Source organism: Pelodiscus sinensis, chromosome 8 (genome assembly GCF_049634645.1).
Source record: "Pelodiscus sinensis isolate JC-2024 chromosome 8, ASM4963464v1, whole genome shotgun sequence".
In the NCBI taxonomy this organism is placed as follows: Eukaryota; Metazoa; Chordata; order Testudines; family Trionychidae; genus Pelodiscus; species Pelodiscus sinensis.
In genome coordinates, this window is record NC_134718.1 from 28,565,795 (window position 1) to 28,584,923 (window position 19,129).

Sequence of the window (19,129 nt, forward strand, 5' to 3'; positions counted from 1 at the left end):
CCTTTGCCATGTAGGGCATTGAGTATAAATGGCTACAGTGTGTGAAGGTGTTCAGTAAACTGTTTCAAAAGGTAACTTGAAAACGTAGAGTGCTTAATTACATGTCATAGTAACTTAGAAGTTTTGTATATACAGTAAATATGCTAGCATATGCATAAGTGCTGACAACTTAGTACTAGATTGATTCAGTGTTGGTTTGGGTGTCTGAAAGGTCATTAGAATAAATTAGAGAAAGTAGGTTCATTCTGGCTTCCTACTTCAGGGCCCAGCCCTGGAAAAACTATTGTCTTCAATGAGAATACTCAGGGGGGTTAAGTGTTGAAGAGATCTGGGTATTGTTCAGTTGTTGTAGCATGTCTTAACAAGGCTGGATTAACTGATTCTGTAACAGGTGATGCTGATGGCTAGTCCTAGTATGGAAGATCTTTATCATAAATCATGTGCCCTTGCTGAGGATCCACAAGAACTTCGTGATGGATTTCAACATCCTGCTAGACTTGTCAAGGTAAAAAAACATATTTCAGCAGGAGGTACCATGGGAATTCAGATTGATGGGACAAAGATCTAAAACTTAAGTATTCACACTGAAATATCTAGAGAGACCTAATCAGCAATATATCCATTTTATGTAGTCCTTTTTCACAAGAATTATAGTGTCTTGAGTCTCAGGAGTGAAAAATTCCCAATTGAGTCAACATTTAAGTAAGAGTATTCTTTCTATTCAAGTTGAAATTTAACTAAGATCTTTGGAATTAAACTATTGTTGCTGCAGAATGTACTATGAAATATGTAGTGACTATAAATTCTTGTTTTATTTAGTAATTGTTGGAAGCGTTTAAGTCTGTAATCTTTAAACAATCCCATAGCACTTTTTGCCATAAGCAAGCATGTTGGACCCTCAGTCCAATCTCTATTGCAGTTGGGTAACTCCGATTGCTCCTTGTGGGATTGGAGCAGTGGTTTTGAAACTTTTTTTCTTGTGACACAGTTGAAGAAAATTGTTGATGCCTGTGACCCAACATAATTATATCTTGAGTAGAGCAAGGTCTATGGGGTTTGGAGCCAGGATGGGCTTGGTATGTGGAGGGAGGAGTTAGCAGTGCAGCAGGGGTGCTAAGGCAAGCTTCCTGCTTGTCCTGGCACTGTAGACCTCGCTGCGCCCTAGAAGTGGACAGCATCAGTTCTGATTCATAGACAGAGGTGCTCAAGTGGCTCTGTGTGCTATTTTTGCCCACAGGCACCCACATCCAGAGTCAGTGCCTAGAGTGCAGGCAGTACAGGGAGCCCTGTCCAGGCTCACCTAGGACCTGAACCAACTGCTGGCTGCTTCTGGGGTACAGTGGGGTCTGCAATGCCAGGACAGGGAGGGAAGACTCCCTTAACACCTCTTCTGGTCACCTGGTCATCCTACATCAACATGACCCAATGCCTGAGGTTCCACGACCCAGAACTGGGCACAGCCCTTAGTTTGAAAATCACCGAACTAGATGTCGGGAGAAGGCTCACTTGCTAATTGCACCGGTCTGTTCATTCCCTCTGAAGCATCTGATATTGGCCATTATCAGAAGACCAGGGTACTGGGATAGATGGACCATTGGTCTGACCCAGTATGGTTGTTCCTATGGTTTTATTTGGAGAAGGTACAATACTCCCTTTCCATCATGAGCTGTGGCACGTAGTTTTTCTGGATGGTATTTGAAGACTTCTGCTTGTACTTCAAATGTGGTTGCATTTCAGTAGGCAAACCGTCCGTACAGTATATCATTGTACATCAATCAGTAATGCACTTCGGGTTCTTTGGATGTAATTTGCTGTATAAATATCAGTCATTAGCTTCACTAGTTTATTTTTATAAGGCATTATCTGTTTATCTCAATTAGAATTGAGACATTTTTACCTCTCCTAAAGGTTTCTCTGCACATTGCTGTGGAACATTAATTTTGTAATATAGCATAATCCTTAACTCATAAAGTAACTTTTGAATGGGAAGTCTTGCAAATCGAGAATGAGTAATGATGTTTTAAACCTATTCCATTTCTGAAATACTGTGGAAAAAAATCAGCTGAACTCTTTCTTGATTGAGACTTAATTTTAGATTTCAGAATAATTCTTTGTTTACTAACGAATTTCAAAGTTGGGTGTGTATACCATGCTCTCCTTACTATAAAGTCTTATTCTTAGAGTTTGGGGAACTGTTTTCCCCCATTAGAGAAACATTCAGGAGACTTCTTTTATCCAGTTTTTAGTGGGTATGAAAGGCAAAGATGAAGCTATGGCTATTGGAGGACACTGGTCCCCATCACTGGATGGACCTGATCCAGAAAAGGACCCCTCTGTGCTGATTAAGACGGCTATCCGTTGTTGCAAGGCTCTAACAGGCATTGACTTAAGTGTGTGCACACAATGGTAAGTACCATTCTCCAAAACATAATATAGAAATCAATGTTTTTTTTATTGTTCTTAGAACTGTTTTTGAAAACCTAAACCCTGTTTTCTTTATTAGCAGCCTGTGGTGGTGCAGGTAAACTACTCAAAGGGATGTTCTCTTTTGTAACAAAAGGTTGAGTGGTGCCAAATGTGTTCAATAATGCATTAAGAACTAATTACAAATTCTGAATTTTGTACATGATATGCTATAATTTTGTAATGGTTGTACGTTGAAAATATTTTCCATTTCATGCATAGCTGGAGAAGATCGTCAAGAGAACTTCATTTCATTATTCTTCTGTTATAAATAATTAGCTGTTGGTTATGTAGCCATATTTTTTCTTAATGAGTTTATTTGTCCTGTGTTGTCTAACATATGCACTATTTTATCAATTTATGAATGAAGTTTCTACTTTATTTTAAATTTAAAAATGGTTCAATTTTTCCTTTTGAGGATTATATTTCCTAACAAAAGTTGCAAAGTAAATCACGTTACCTATAACAGTCAATATATTATTCACTCATTTCCATTTAATCTTGCAATACATTGTACAAATGTGCCAAAAGAGAAAATATGGCTTTCATAATTTTTTCTTTAGATAAACTTCAGATTCTTGCAGCAAAGTTTCTTTACTTGATGTGCTACAAGTGAACTAGGCTCTTTAAAATGTATTGTAGAATTTTTTTTCCAACATGCTTCTTCCCTTGCAACAGGTACCGTTTTGCAGAGATTCGCTACCATCGCCCTGAGGAGACCCACAAGGGGCGTACAGTTCCAGCTCATGTGGAGACAGTGGTTTTATTTTTCCCGGATGTTTGGCATTGCCTTCCCACCCGCTCAGAGTGGGAAACCCTCTCCCGAGGATACAAGCAGCAGCTGGTCGAGAAGCTTCAGGGTGAACGCAAGGAGGCTGATGGAGAACAGGCACTGAACGCTAATCCCTTTTTCTATTTCTGCTTCTCACAGGCACAGGAACACAGGCACAAAATGCACACCACATACTACACAACAAACATACATAGGAGGAACATAACTGGTAACAATGACTGGTAAACCAGCTTTCAGCAGTGTAGTGAATGTTGTTTTTTATTTCAGCTAGTATACTAACTTTAAATGTGTGTGCTGATTCCACAAGTGAAAGTAAATTGTGCTTTTGATGCGCAGAACTTTGTTTTTATCTTAGAACTAGTTGCTGGAATCTGAGACCAGTTGAGTGAGATTCAGTATTAATTAGCAGCCTTAAACATTTTGCCATTTTCTAAAATTTCTAAATTTTCTTTGGTGGCCTATTCTAATAATGGTATTTGAAATTGGATAAGAATTAGTCTAAAAAGTTTGAATTTCAGGCCAGGTATCTGATCTGCCTCTTGGGATATTGAAAGGTCTGACTAAATCAAGAGTGACTATGAATGTTTGGAAATTGGGGCAAGATCACACACTGTTTGGTTACTGAAGACCAGCAGTGTCTGTGTAATCCCCGACATTCTTTGTGGTGTTGTTTATCACCTTTTGTGTTTCACAGATCTGGCTTTTATTGGCTGATGAGTGGCACTGTGATCAGTTAAGAAGTGGTAGAATGTGTGTATGTGGACTTGTCTAAATGATAACTTTAGGAGAAGACTGTCTGAAACATTTGTGACCTTGCACAGATCAGCAACAGAATTTAAAAAAAATAAATAAATTACTCTTAAACTTTCTGAATAATGATTTCTTAATTTTATTTACCAGGATGAAGAGGAAAAGGATGATGGGGAAGCTAAAGAGATCTCCACTCCTACCCATTGGTCTAAACTGGATCCAAAAACCATGAAGGTAACTGTTTCTTTAATTATACAGTATTTTTTAAAGAACATTATTGATATAAAGAGCCAAATCTGATACATTTTTTCCAGCAAACTTTTGAAACTAGCACAGTTTTTTGAAAGTTAAACAATGCTTCTGTGTTTTATCATCTTTTTTTAAATGTGATATACCACTATACAAGTGTTAGTGTCTATTATGATTCCAATGAAATAGCTGTAACTATTTCATTGGAAATGTTCAAACTGTGTACAATTTAAATACATCAATTACATTTATTTTATTTAATTTAGAGTAAATTTTCTATCGTAATCTGGCCTATATACTTGCACTCAAGTGAGATTTCCTACTCCTGTGTCTAGAAGAAAATTAATTTAGGAAGACAAATAGAGTTCTTCATATTTCCTATGGAAATATTCTATTTTTGGTGAAAACAGATGTAAGAAGCAATGCCTATATCTTCCGGTGGACCCTTACATAATTTAACTTTCATATACAAAAATATACTGCAGCAGATATAATTAAACAAAATTACATGGTAGATATAATAATGAAAAATAAATTAAATCTCCAACTTTTTGTTTACCACTACCAAAATACCTTCTAGAAAAAGCAGGGAGGCTAATGCTTCGGGGGAATAAAAAAAATATATATAAGAAATAAATGTTTTGCCAATAAAACTTTTTTCTTTAGTTTGTTCAAATGTGGATGAAAAAGTATTTAATTAGTTAATAGACTATAGGTAATGTTTGCATTTCTGACTTGAGCATTATTTTATTGCTATGGCACTGATAAGAACATACTGCTTACACAACTTCTATTTACTAGGTAAATGATCTTCGCAAAGAATTAGAAAGTCGAACTCTTAGCTCCAAAGGATTGAAATCCCAACTAATAGCCCGACTGACAAAGCAACTGAAAGTAGAAGAACAAAAAGAAGAACAGAAGGAGTTAGAGAAATCTGAAAAAGAGGACGAGGAGGAGGAGGATAGGAAATCTGAAGATGACAAAGAGGTCGGTATTGTGATATATTTGGTTTAATTTCATCTCAGTAAACCCAACTCAAAATATAAATTGGCTGAAAAGAGATATGCCTGAATTAAGCAATTCAGACCATTAAAAAAACTGAGGGCATCAGAAACAGCAAATTATTTTGTAAGATTTTTAACTTGTTTCACATTAAGAACCTAAGGGAGTCCAAGTATATTGGCTATACACAATTTTTCACTTTTGGGATAAACTCTTCTGGTGCTATAAGCTGAACCATTCTGAAAAATGTTCAGAATTAATCCTATAAAAAGCTACAGGACCACAACTAATTCTGTTTCTTTCCATTGTTAACTTCAGACTTATGGTTATCATTCCTTGTCTTGAAGATTAAATTTAACTTTTTGCCCACTCATATTTTTTTTAAAATTTTCATCATGTGGTATAGTAATAGTTTCCATATTTGAAATGTAGCTTTATTCTGGTTTTTTTTTCTGTTCCCTGTGATGCTGCGCAAATTGTCTTTAGTTGGCATTTGGCCTCAGCAGTGAGGGCAATTGCAGTTGATCTAAATAAAAAAAAATCTGGCTTTCAGAAGTGAGCATTCTCATTCCTCTGGGATGCCATTCTGATGACAAAATTTGCTGACTGATGTGTTGGATGGAAGGCTTTTCCTTGATGCATTATTCCTTGTTCCCTGCTTCTATGCCTTGGTGCTAAAGGTAATTCAGGATTGGTGCCAAATAATTGAAAAGAAAACTAAGAAAGATATGCAGCTCTTCCTGCTGAAGTAGATGTTAAACACTGAATGCTCAAGTCTGTCCTTTTGTAAACATTGGAAATCTTGCTTTAAGCAAAGAACCAAGTAGGATGCCTTTGGCACCAGAGACTTGGCATCTCTGTAAAGTGCATCTCTGGCACCAGAAAACTAGTTGTCTGGTTCTTTGGTGCCAAAGACTTACCTCAAAACTGCCCCAAATTGAAACCTTCACTGCCACAGGCAAAATTGTTCCCGAAAACCCTGTTCTGAGATGGGAATTGGTCAGTGCTGTGACTCACAGACCCATCTTAGATGGTTCATTTGAGTTCTCCTTAGGTAGATGCCTCTGTTCCTTTTTATACAGCTCAAGAAAAGATTGTGTAGCATTGAGGAATCTTCCCTACCCCAAGACTCAATGTTAGCTCTCAAGAAAGCAGTGAGGCACCATAAGTCCAGTGAATTCTTTGGTGTTGGAGACCTTTATGTTGTGAGTGATCCTTGTTCATCAGTTTGGAAGTTGATGGCTCCTTTTTCCTTAGTGCCGTCTAGGGATATAATCGACTAGTGGACTAGTCGCTTCCCCCCCCGCCCCCCCTTGCCACCTCTATCAGAGAGAGGCAGCAAGGTGGGGGGGAGAAGAGGGGGTAGTAGGGGAAGCTGGCTTAAAAGCTGGTTCGCTCCAGCTCCATGAGAGGGGGCGGGGACACCGCAGAGGCTTTCCTTCTTTGAAATATACAAGAGTCCCCGCTGAGGCTCTTGTACATTACAAAGGCGGAATGCCAGGTGGCACTTCCACCTTTGAACTGTAGCAACAGCCTAGGGCTCGTGCTACATTTCAAAGCAGAAGTGCCCTTCTTGACTGATCTAATTTTAATATCCCTAGTGCCATTCCTGAAAATTTAGCTGGGTCCTTTTTTGAGGGATTATGCAGGTCTCCTATGACAGCTTCATATTCTTGGCCTAGCTGTTGGAAAAACTAAAATCTGTGCTTTTTGCTGCAAGATGGAATTTACTGTAGTCAAAAGTAAATATACCATTCTTTTAATATCTTTTAGTACATGGATGGGGAACCTCAGGCCTGGGGCCCAATGTAGCCCCTAGCTTACCTGGATCTGACCCCTGAGGCTCAGGGTTCTCCTCCAGCATTGAGGAGCCCATGCTGGCACTCCAGTCCCTCCTCTTCTCCATCACCCCACCATGGGCTGGAGCATACAAAATCTACTTGCCTGGGTCCCTAGGCTCTGGTGTGAGAGGGGAATGTGGGGAGTGCCTTGCTCCTTCTCAGTCTGGAGCCATGTTAGTGAGTATTCATGGGTGTTTTTTCTTGTCGCCCTCTTTGTTTGCTTCTCACTTGGGTGCAGCCCCTGACTCATTTTTCTGTGGGTCAGCAGCCTCTGACCCATTCCTGTTTTTGTACATAGCAGTTGTATCTGGAGATATAGCATGATACCCTGTTTAAAAAAAAAAAAAAAAGAAAGAAAACCAACCGTTTACCATCTAAAGGTAAATCTGTGCTGCATATATTCACTGGGGGTGTATGTACTGTTGGAAGCTTTTGCTCTTCTCATGTAAGAAATAAGGGCTCAAAAGAGCTCTTGGAGTATCTGCTAAGTTGCCAGGTTGTATACCATATCCCTTAAGGGACATAATTTTGTCCCATTCTAGCTATTAAGCAAGTGCACTGAAGAGTTAGCAACATGTGCTAGTGAGGATTGGTACATTGCTCCTTACAGAAGATCAGCAATGTGTGTCCCACTGTGTGTTACTCCTACATATCCTATGGAATGTTGACCTTGGCTAACAGGATTTCTGTAGTAGAGGATAACAAACCTTATCCCTTCTCTCTGTCTCTCTGTCTCTCTCTCTCTCTCTCGGAGCCACTGGTCCACAATCTGTTAATGAATTTCCCAGCTCTTAAGCTTTTTATTCATTCTGTGGAAAGCAGTGAGACTTTTATTTCAGAATTTAATTTCTGAAGTGTTTTTATTTTTTAGGAAGAAGAAAGGAAACGTCAGGAAGAAATGGAGCGTCAACGACGAGAGAGACGGTATATCTTGCCTGACGAGCCAGCAATCATTGTACATCCTAACTGGGCAGCAAAAAGTGGAAAGTTTGATTGTAGTATTATGTCTCTTAGTGTTCTTCTGGATTACAGGTTGGAGGATAACAAAGAGCATTCTTTTGAGGTAATTTGTGCATCTAATATAACATAATGAAATCCAATTTTAGTGAGTTTACTGTAGTAGGATGTTGTACTGAGAAATACCAACTTATTGCACCAGATATTTGAATAAATTGTGTTAATCCAGAAATGCTTACTTAATTTCTGCTGCAGTTAAAGTATTATATAATATATTATTTCAAATTCTGCTGCAACTGAAACCTTGTTTTCATTTTAGCAACTACATTCTGAAATTCTAACTATTAAGGTACTGTTTTAAGAACAGAAATTTCAAGTGAAGTTTAATCCTTAGTACATACTTGGAAAAACTGTCTAGGTATTGATGCCACATTTCACTGCAATATGATTGCTCTGTAAATTCTAAAAGAAACACACAGGCTCTCAATTCTCCCTTTGTTTCTCTGTCAAAGCAAACTTTTTACTGATACCAGAAAGGCCAGTTGGGTGTTTTTTCTGTACTCATGAATATCTTACATATTGCTATGACAAGTATATTAACACATTTCTTGTTAAGAATATTATGTCTTGCATATTTTAGTATATAATCAGTTCATATGGACCTTAGATAGCTATCTCTGCTGATCACTCTCATAGGTAGCTGTAACTATTGCCCTTTTTTAGTGTACAACCGTGTTCCCCAATTTTATTTGGCCATGGAACCCTTTTCAGCTTTTCAGAATTTCAAGGAATCCCTAGGTTTGTCAAGCAAAAAAAAAAGGGGGGGGGGGATGACACACCAGTGCATGAAAATCACATTCCTTCTCCCAAGACCCCACTCCTTCCTTGAGGCCCCATCCTCTCTGTTCCCTTCCTCTCCATCACTTGCTATCTCCAGCCCTTATATGCTCTCACTGGGTTGACATAGGAGGTGCAGGCTCTAGGGTGGGAATGAGGGATTTGGGTGTGGGAAGGGGTGTCAAGTGCAAGCTCTAGGAGGGAATTTGGATGCAGGAGAAGGGGATGCTGGCTCGGGGAGGCGGCTCCAGGCTGGGGAGTGTTGAGCTCAGGTGGAAGGTTGGGGTGCTAAGCAAGCCACAGGCTTGTGGATGTGAGAGTGCAGGAGTTTGGGTTGGATATGTGAAGGACTCAGGGAAAGGAGGTTGTGAATATGATGGGCTCAGGACACAGATTTGTGATCTGTGGATGGTGCAGGAGTGTTGTGGCAGAAGACTGAGGATGTGGGGATGCAGGAGTTTGGGGATGTAAGAGGCTCAGGACAGAGGGTTCCAGTGTATGATAGGCTCAGATTGGGGTCAGGTGGTGCAGAAGTGTTATGATGCTGCAGGGAGATGGGGGTTTGGCCCCAATTGGGTGCTTGTTGGCCCGGCTTCATTTTGAAATAAAATAAGTCAGACTCAAAAGGTTTTACTATTGTCTTTATATATGAGAGGGACGGGGAACCTGTTTTGAGTCAAGGGTCACTGAGCCACAGAAAAGTCAGTTGGGTCCACAAAAGTGAGATGCAAAAAAAACCCCTCTAAAACTCCCATGCCTCACAAATGTAGTCCCAGTTGTGCGTGTGGGGACAGGGTTGCTGCTGAGTGCTAGGGTGGATGACAGGGTGTTGCTAAGTGCTGGGGCCAGGGTGCTGGGGTGGGTGGCAGGGTGCTGCTGGATGCTGGGGACAGGGTACTCGTGGGGGTGGGGGGCTGTTGCACCCCAGCAACTTACTTCCGTGATGCTGTCCTGCGGGGAGGAGGGTGCAGGGAGTCCTAAGGCAGAGCACGCTGCCTGCACAGTTGGAGCTGCGCAGCCCCAGGTCTCCTGACTTTCTGCCCCCCCATCGCGCAGAAAGGCCACAGAACTAAGTTGCTGAGTGCTGCAGCCCCAGTTGTTCAGGTAGTGCGCTCTGGCTCCTTTGGGAAGGGGAAGTGCTTCCCTCCCCACTGTGGGTCAAGTGGGGTCACCCCGTCTGGCACCCCCCTAGTGTACCGGCTGGGAGCAACTGTTCTCCTCTGCTCCCGCCTTGCTACGCCTCTGTGTTGCCAGGGAGGAACGGGAAACAAGTGTGCTATTTCTTTAAGAAGTTGGCTAGCCGGCTCTCTCTCTTTCAGAGGGGGTGGGGGAGTGCTGGCTCCTCATGGAACCCCTACTTTCGCTTTGTGGAACCCCAGAGTTCAGCGGAGCACCAATTGGGAAACACTGGTGTACAGAAATACCTTGGTATTTCAGATATAACATTTTGGTAGCTGTTGGTAAATACCGTATTGGTTCTATTTAAATGACAAGAATAGTTTTCAGACATTTGTGATCTCTCTCTCTCTCTCTCTCTCTCTCTCTCTCTCTCTCTCTCTCTCTCTCTCTAGTATTTTATTTAACATATTCTTGGCTCAGAATTCATACTTAATTGCTTTGCTAGAATTGCTAATAGTTTTTGGCCTCTTTGGATAGTGTTTGCTGCATGCATTATCCATTTGCAAACTTCTTTAGACTATTTCGTTCTTCCTTTTCTGGTATTCCTCCATCATACCTCAAACTCGTTTATAATTACCAGTGTCTGCTTTCCTCTTTTAGCATTTTCCAAGGGCAGAGCTACTGATATTTTCCTTATGTTCTTGATATATTTTGATTTTTCTTAGGTTTCTATTTCTAACTAGCAAACTGGTGCTGTTTTTCTTGCACAAGTTTTCATACAAACCCTTTTTGTAATAGTCACATCTTGCTATGTGGACTAATTTACAAGCCTGATTTTAACTCTAAATACATTTATAATTGTAGCCATCTTGCAGTCTTTAAATTATGCACATAGGCTTTCTGAGAAATAGATAAGTGAATTGACAGTTTGCTCATTACCTTTGATTGTGTTATTTTTTGTGTTGTGCATTGCAAATCTGCATTTTTAAAAATACAGTTTTATTCATTTGTTCTAAATGCCAGTACTGTTTTCTTCTGTGGTACAACAGGGCAATATTGTCTTTTATTTTTGCTTTCTGCAGTTAACTTGCTTTTAACTATACAGTCTTTTGATTCTCTTTCTATGTTCCCCATGCCCTGAAGTTGTTAGGCTCTGCATCATTCTTAACTTTAGGAGCTTAAATGAAGTATGTGTGGTAATGGCAAATCATAATATCTGCCTCCTAGTACTATATACGTGTTTGAATTTGTATAACAAAACAAAAATTAGTCCAAGAACTGCAGTATTTAAAGAAATGTTTTGTAATTCTAACTTTCCTTTTTCAGATGGCCATATTCAAACAAACTAGGCTTTTTTTATTTAGATACACAGTATATTAATGTCATGCCTCTCTTCATCAGCTCTTGCTCATATTTTTTTATTCAGGTTTCATTGTTTGCAGAACTATTCAATGAAATGCTTCAAAGGGATTTTGGTGTCAAAATCTACAAAGCACTGATATCCCTTCCAGAGAGAGAGGACAAAAAAGAAAAAAAGAGCAAAAAAGAGGAGAGAAAAGATAAAAAAGAAGAAAAAGATGATGATAATGATGATCCAAAACCTAAGAGGAGAAAATCTGGAGATGATAAAGATAAGAAGGAAGATAAAGAAGAGAGAAAGGTCTGAAATTAATTTATGTAAAAATATACAATGTTGTTTGGATAAGCAATAATCCTTTTACTCTGCATTTTTACTCTGCAATTTCCAAAATGTAATGTTTTTATGCTAATTAATTTTTCTGAGTCAGACAACTACAGCTGAGATACTTTTTAAGAAGTCTGCAATTATGCATTTTCTCTTAAGTGTCTGCTTAAAATAGCATTTAGCTGTCATTGTAAAAATGATTTAAATTAATTAGACATAAATTTGAATGGCTATACATAATGTATTGTGGTTTTTAATTAACACTGGTGCATTTTTTTTCATTTTGCTATTGCCCAAGTTTGCTTAATTTTTAGGCATTTTCATTACAGAGAGAAGACAGAAGGAAAGATGATACTAAAGATGAAGATGAAATTGAAGATGACAATAATCAGGAAGAGTATGATCCAATGGAAGCAGAAGATGCTGAAGATGAGGATGATGGTATATAATGTGAAAGTTTTTTGACGTCCTCAAAAGTTTTTATTTTGTCTCTAGATATACTTTTCAAACTTGAGAGCTTTAGAATTAGAGAAAATTAGAAGTTTTCATATAATTAGATGCGCTAATATTACTGTTTGTTATAGTTGTGAGCGGTCAGTATCAGGAATTAAGCTTCATTAAGTGCCTAACTTTATGCACCCAAGTTTGAAAATGTTGGCTTGTATTTTATGATTTTTCCTTGGTTATCACAGTTTAGGGTGTCTGAAATTAGAGGGTCCACTTGGACTGAGGATTCAGGGTCCATCTCCTCCCAAACAAGTGGGAGCAATAGAATGAAACCTTTTGTTTTCCAGGAGCAGCAGTAGTGGCTATTTGTTCCTCTCACTCCTCCCCCCCCCCACGCCCATTGCTATAGGAGAGGACAAGTGGGAAGGACATACTGTATTCTTTTAGCACATATGTGTTTCTTTGTTGGAGAGGAGTTGACAGATCTCCTCAGATTAGAGTGTCCTGGAGTGAACATGTTGCATGGGGCAGCTCACTTCATAGAGCTAGTATCAGGCTGTCAGCATATTGGAGAAGCAGTTTACACTTGGATCAGATTTTCAAAGTTTTCTTCACAATGAAAGTGAAAAACTTTTTTTCTTTTTGTATTAAAACTTGGATTGGGAGGTGATCCTGTTGCCAGCAAGAACTGGGCCCAAGGCACAAATATACAATGTTGTATACTTTAAATGAGCCCTGCTTTGCCAAACTTTTCTCCATTTTATTTCAAGTTTTTAGTACTAGATTTCATACCTTACAAAAAGCAGTTTAAAAAAACTTTTAACTCGTTTTTGAGAATCTACGTGTCACAACCAAATGAATTTATAGTAAAATACCTATCTTACCCTTTTCTCTTATTTGTGTGAATTATTTGAATATCACTTTTGAATCTTGGAGAATTTTTAAACACATGATTTTCATTGTGTGTGAGATGATGTTCATTATGTAAAATATCCAAGAGAGTAACCAATACTAGTTTTGTAATAAGAGAAACAATAACTGTAAAAATATAAGGATACTTCCTTATACAGACATACCTAAGTCTGAGTAGAAGAAGTTGCATGACTTTCTGTGGCGCTTGCTAACTTATATGGTAGTTACTGAACTATATTAAACATAGCTTATCTAACGTTCTGTTCAGCTTTCCATGTGGAAAGCAAGCCTGTGTACGAACATTTGAAAAATATATTGAGGTAAAATTGATAGCTTTTACTGCATTGTGTCAAAGTAAGCCAAAAGGAAAAAAAACACAGTTGTATTTTAATTATAATCTTGCTAAATGACATTTTACCTTTCAATTTCATATTTAGAAAGAAAATGTCATAATCTGATTTACTTTTTTGTGTAAATTGTATTTCCTTTAAAAATCAATCACAAGCATTTGAAGTAGTGGTTCTAGACACGTAATTTACTATGTAATTTACTGAACACCAATTTTTTTTTCTTTTAGACCGAGATGAGGAGGAAATGAACAAGCGAGATGATAGAAGAGAGGGAAACAGACATTGCAAAGAGAGATCATCTAAAGATAAAGTACTTATTGCATATTTTATAACTATAAATAGCCTTATTATCAAAGTAGTACCAATTAAGGCAGGGGTTGGCGAACCTTTTTTAGGTTGGGGGCGGTAACCAACAGAAAAATTAGTCAGAAGGGGAGTAGCGGGGGCTGGAGTGCACAGGCTCCCCAATGCTGGCGGGGAGGAGTCCTGGGGGCCAGATCCTTGCAAACTGGGGACCGAATTTGGCCTGTGAGCCCTAGATTCCCCACTCCTGAGTTAAGGGCACTCCTTCATTTTCATAATAAATTTTGTTTTTTACAGTTTTGCAAATGGTCTGACTTGAAGCCATTTGAGGCAGGCAGAAATCCAGTGAAACTATCTATTAAAGAGGGTAGGCAAAAGCGTGGCCTGTCCCAGCTTATGCCTTTGTGCCGCTTAATTTTCTTATGAGCCTTTGAAGTTTGTGAGATTTAACCTCAAATTGGTTCCTTTTTGGAAAAAAAAGTTGTTCCTATGTTAATATCTCAATAAATCAGAAGTTCTTTTAATGCAACAACATTAGCTATAAACTACAACTTTTCTATATAATGTCTGGAATTATTTTGGAAGTATCCTCATACACAAAATAGAACTTCTTCCTCACAAATAACCATGGCTTTTCTCTACATTTCAAATTCAGAACAATAAAAACTAGCCATAACATAGTGAATCTAGATTTATTTACCAAAAATTAGAAAACAAAACAGATTTTCAATCATACTCCTTTTCTCTTGTTAAGCAAAGGAAGTGTAAAATCAATGGTAAGCATGCACGCAGAACTGTAGATCAAAGATTCTGATGTTCATTTATCATGTTTATGGGTATTTTCTTTTGAAAATAATTCTGTTCAAACATTTGAGACTGTGAGGGAGCACTGTCTGAACACACTAGTGTATCATTGTTTTTTTTTAGGGGGGCGGTGTTTGAGCAGTTTGATAGAACCATGCTAGCCTGAGCAAAAGAAAAAAGAGTGTTTTCTTCTTTACATGAATAAAAAACTCTTCTGTGCTTTAATTCTGTTTATCATTTTTTGATATAGCTTGTATGAGAGATGTCATACTAAATAAAGCCATATTATACTAATGAGCATACTATGTAAATTCTGGAAATAATAGTACATTTGCTTCATAAAAGAAATGGTAAAATTTGTACAGGGAATCTAACTGGTTAACCCAAGCACTCTATTCATTGTTTATAAGTAATATGGGTAGTGTAACTTACTAATTAATATACAATGTGTTCTTTACAGGAGAAAGATAAGACACAGATGATTACAGTTAACAGGGATCTTCTGATGGCTTTTGTTTATTTTGATCAAAGTCATTGTGGATACCTTCTTGAAAAGGATATGGAGGAGATACTGTATACACTTGGACTACATCTTTCACGTGCTCAGGTTCTGTTTTATAGTTCTATAGAAGTGTATTTTGCAATGTGGTAGGAATGCTGCAGATAGAGTATATAATCAAATATTTAGAGGTTGTTTCATAATATGTGCACAGGCAGCCTTAACTTTATTGCCTCCTGATATTTGAATGCTTTGCAACCTTAATGATTTTCTTTTTGTTATGGTATTCTGTACAGAATATATACACAGCCAAAGTAATATTTTTGTAAAAGTTACATATATACTAGAGATGTAAAAGAGTAGTCTCAAGTGGACTACTTGCATTTCTCCTCTTCTCCTCCTCCTCCCACTACCTGTATATCAGATGCAGCAAGGGGGAGCAGAGGAGGCTGCTCTGGCAAGCAGGCCCTGTCCATGAGGTCCCAGCGGGGAGGTGGGACCCCCCCCTTGGACAGGAGCTGCTGCAGTGACACAGCCCCTGTCCACCCCAAACAGACTGTTCCGCCGCAGCCCTGTCCATGGTGGGTCCCAGGTACCCCTGCTACAGCTCTGCAGTTTAAATGTAGTAGGAGCCAGGCTGCCTCCTTGTGAGTGCCTTCCCTTATCAACTAATTGTGTAGGCAATACAAACTGTATCGACTACGTAATTACGTGCTTCTTAAAATCTCAGGTTAGTGCTACCGAAAATATTAATTTATCCAGACTTGTTTAAATTTGCAGTCAGCCTCTTTCAGGTAGTCTAATTGGCATTTTGCATTTTAATCACTTTATTTGATGTTTTCAGTAAACCAAATCACTTTATTTTATATTTTCAATAAACCAAATATTTGTTTTAAAAATACTATTTTAAATATATGAAATTGTCATAGAATTATTCAAGAAGGTAATACTGATTTCCTTTGCTATATTTTAGGTTAAGAAACTACTTAATAAGGTAGTACTTCGAGAATCTTGCTTTTACAGAAGATTAACTGATACCTCAAAAGATGAAGAAAATCAGGAAGAGTCAGAAGCCCTGCAGGAAGATATGCTAGGTAAGTGATTTCCCCCTCCCTCCAAACTGCAGGGCGTGCCTATCCAGGGTGGGTGCAGACAAATGTTCAGAGAGGTTTGGTGGGGCCTGGGTGAGCCCAAGGGGGTGGGAAGAGACTGTTTCTAGCCCTGCTATACCCTTAGCTCTACTCTAGCCTATGCCACAGCTCTGCTCCCTGCATCAGCCCTTGGCACTCAGCTGCAGTTCCTCTCCTAACTGCATCCCCAACCATGGCCCAGCTGCAGCCCCAACCATGTCCCTTGCTCCTTTCCCCAGCTCCCAACTGTGGCTGGATGGGAGAGGGGGCTCAGATAGGGGTATGGAAGAGGTGTGAAAAAGTTTGAGAACCACTGTTAGGTATTTGCATGGTTGCAAAGCTTCACTTAAAGTCACTGCTGTGTTTATGGAGATAGGAGTAGATGAAATATGTATTCCCTTGGAAAAAATTACAAGTTTACCCCTTCAAACGAGCAGATCCTGTGGGGTCTACATAGATCTTGGCCAGTTTTCAGAATCCAGAACTTCAGGCTCCCCATGTTTCCTGCTGTGTTTACTGTGCAACTACATATATTAGAACTGGAAAGTAGATGAACTTGCTTGATTATCAGGATTACTTACCTATTGGGAACATGTTTGTGGACACTAAACCTGCAGAGGGCAGCCACTTTACCCTTCTCATAGAGTCCAGATCATGCAGCCATCCTTTAGCAAAAGGGGAGGATGGGAAAGAATGCATGCAAGCAGTATTTGCTCTTTTCAGGCCCCCCACATGACTCATCGTGATTTTTATTCCCCCACATATTCAGAGAGCACATATTGATCTTGGTCCTCAAATACTTATGGTTTGGGTCTTTTTTGTTTTTAGATGTTTCAAGGCAGAAGGTTCGAGTTTGGTAATTTTTAATATTCTGATGAGTTGAAAACTAACACAATTTTCATGGTTTTACATATTTTGTAACATTACTTAATTTATTTTAGGAAACAGATTACTGCTACCATCTCCTACTATAAAACAGGAATCTAAGGGCACAGAAGAAAATGTTGGCCTAATTGTGTACAATGGAGCTATGGTGGATGTAGGGAGCCTCTTGCAGAAGCTAGAGAAGAGTGAAAGAGTGCGGGCTGAAATAGAACAAAAACTTCAGCTTTTAGAAGAGAAAACAGGTTTGAAAATGTACTTTGAATATATTAGGGATGTAAACTACCATAATTTAATGAATATAACCCACGGGTTATATTAGTTTTTACCCCCCCCCCCCCCCCCCCCCCCCCCCCCCCCCCCCCCGGTAGGGTAGACAGAAAATTTCTTACACACCACCCGGTTCCTGCACAGCCTCTCAGCGGTGAGCGCTGCCCCGCCCAGCTCCTGCAGCCTCCGGGCAGGGGAGTGCTCACCACCTGGTTCCTCCACAGCCATAGGAAGGAGCAGGGGAGCACTCATCTGGCTGTGCAGGAACCGGGCGGTAAATGCTCCCCCTCCTGGAGGCTGGCGGCTGCACAGGAGCTAGGTGGGGGAGCACACTACCCGGTTCCTGCATAGCCGGATGAGCACTCCCCCTGCCCCTTCCTATGGCTGCGGAGGAACTGGGCAGAGTGGCTGGCTAATTCCCTCCACGCCATAAATATACCCCCGGCACAGCCTTGTATACCCCGCGGGTTATACTCGTGTGTGGGGTATACACGATTTTTTTTAATTCAAAAAGAAAAAAAACGCGAGGTATATTCAGGTGCAGGGTATATTTGCTAAAAGACGGTAATGTGTATTTGTGTAACCACTGGATTTTTTTTTAGTGGGTACGTGTTAACACATGGTGCGGGGGGAGGGAGCAGGTGGGAAAGCTGGGAACTAGCTCCCATCTGCTTTCCCCTGTGCTTCTGCCTCTGTAGGAAGGCAGCAAGTTGGGGGGCAGCAACTGCGTGGAACCAGCATGTGCAGAGAGCCATCTTAAAAGCCAGCTCCCCATGGACACTGTCTCCTATCTCTCCTCCTCCCCCTTGCTGCCACTGATTCAGAGGCAGCAGGAAGGGGTGAGTGTAGTCGTTAGGATTAACTGATAAGCCTAGACTTCTCAGTTAATTGTACACGCTAACATCTATAAAAGATTAGACCATGATGGTTTTGAAATAATTATAAAATACTACTTACACAGGAATTAGCACTCAAATGTTCTAAAATTTAGTTTGACACAGTGTTGTAAAATTAAATTTTTTCTCACACGCACTTTGAACTTGCAAAGATAATACTTTCGATTGGCCATTCAGGTAGGTTGGAATACCATTAACAACTAACAGTTTTATTTGGGTATAAGATTTTATGGGTAAAAACCATTTTGTCATATTCATTGTTAGCCATGTTAGAGTCCTTGGTGGTATTTACCTTTTCTGATCAAATCAAGTGCAAATCCATGTTATACAAAGAACAACTAATAAGGTCAGAGTTCAGTATTGAATTGCATAAAAATATCAATTATTTTACCCAAGGACTTTTTCTGGGGAGTGAATTATTTAATACCTCATGTGGCTCTGTATGACGTAGAGCTTATTTTACTTCCCAAATTGTGGGGAGCTTAAATATTAATTGTAATATGTTATTAGTGCTTAATATTATTTTTAAATGTTGTATTGTTTTGTTATAGGCTGCAGAAAGGAATGGTAAGAGGCATAGTATAAGATATTTGATTTCAGATTGGTTTGGAGTGTTTTTTGTTTGTTTTTCAGATGAAGATGAAAAGTCCATATTACAGTTGGAGAATTCTAACAAAAGCTTGTCTGGAGAGCTTAAAGAAGTAAAAAAGGATCTCAGCCAACTACAAGAAAATTTGAAGACCTCAGAAGATACCAATTTGCAATTTGAGGGCCAGCTGAATAAGACAATCAAACATTTAGCCACGGTTATGGATGAAATACACAGCGTTCTTAAAAAGGTTAGAATCTTGCAACTCTTTAATTGCTATATGTAGCTGCTTTATAAACTAAACTATTTTAAAATGCATTTTAGAATATTCCCAAATGTGCATAATCTGTAG

The 19,129-nt window shown here is 39.2% G+C and overlaps 1 protein-coding gene and 1 non-coding gene across 3 annotated transcripts in view; both read left to right on the forward strand.

The window, feature by feature from the left end:
- The window catches only part of CCAR1 (cell division cycle and apoptosis regulator 1), a 49,837-nt gene that overhangs the window by 27,009 nt on the left and 3,699 nt on the right, over positions 1–19,129 (forward strand). For both annotated transcript variants that reach the window (XM_075934931.1, XM_075934932.1), the window contains exons 12-24: positions 392–505; positions 2,240–2,406; positions 3,142–3,352; positions 4,157–4,240; positions 5,057–5,242; positions 7,970–8,161; positions 11,438–11,671; positions 12,025–12,136; positions 13,632–13,714; positions 14,972–15,118; positions 15,984–16,104; positions 17,082–17,267; positions 18,822–19,027. In XM_075934931.1, the coding sequence (XP_075791046.1) occupies positions 392–505; positions 2,240–2,406; positions 3,142–3,352; positions 4,157–4,240; positions 5,057–5,242; positions 7,970–8,161; positions 11,438–11,671; positions 12,025–12,136; positions 13,632–13,714; positions 14,972–15,118; positions 15,984–16,104; positions 17,082–17,267; positions 18,822–19,027 (2,043 nt within the window). The remainder of the gene's footprint in view (positions 1–391; positions 506–2,239; positions 2,407–3,141; positions 3,353–4,156; positions 4,241–5,056; positions 5,243–7,969; positions 8,162–11,437; positions 11,672–12,024; positions 12,137–13,631; positions 13,715–14,971; positions 15,119–15,983; positions 16,105–17,081; positions 17,268–18,821; positions 19,028–19,129) is intronic.
- Positions 2,008–2,070, forward strand: LOC112546153 (small nucleolar RNA SNORD98). Its single transcript, XR_003089787.1, has one exon. It is a non-coding gene; the product is annotated as a small nucleolar RNA SNORD98 (small nucleolar RNA).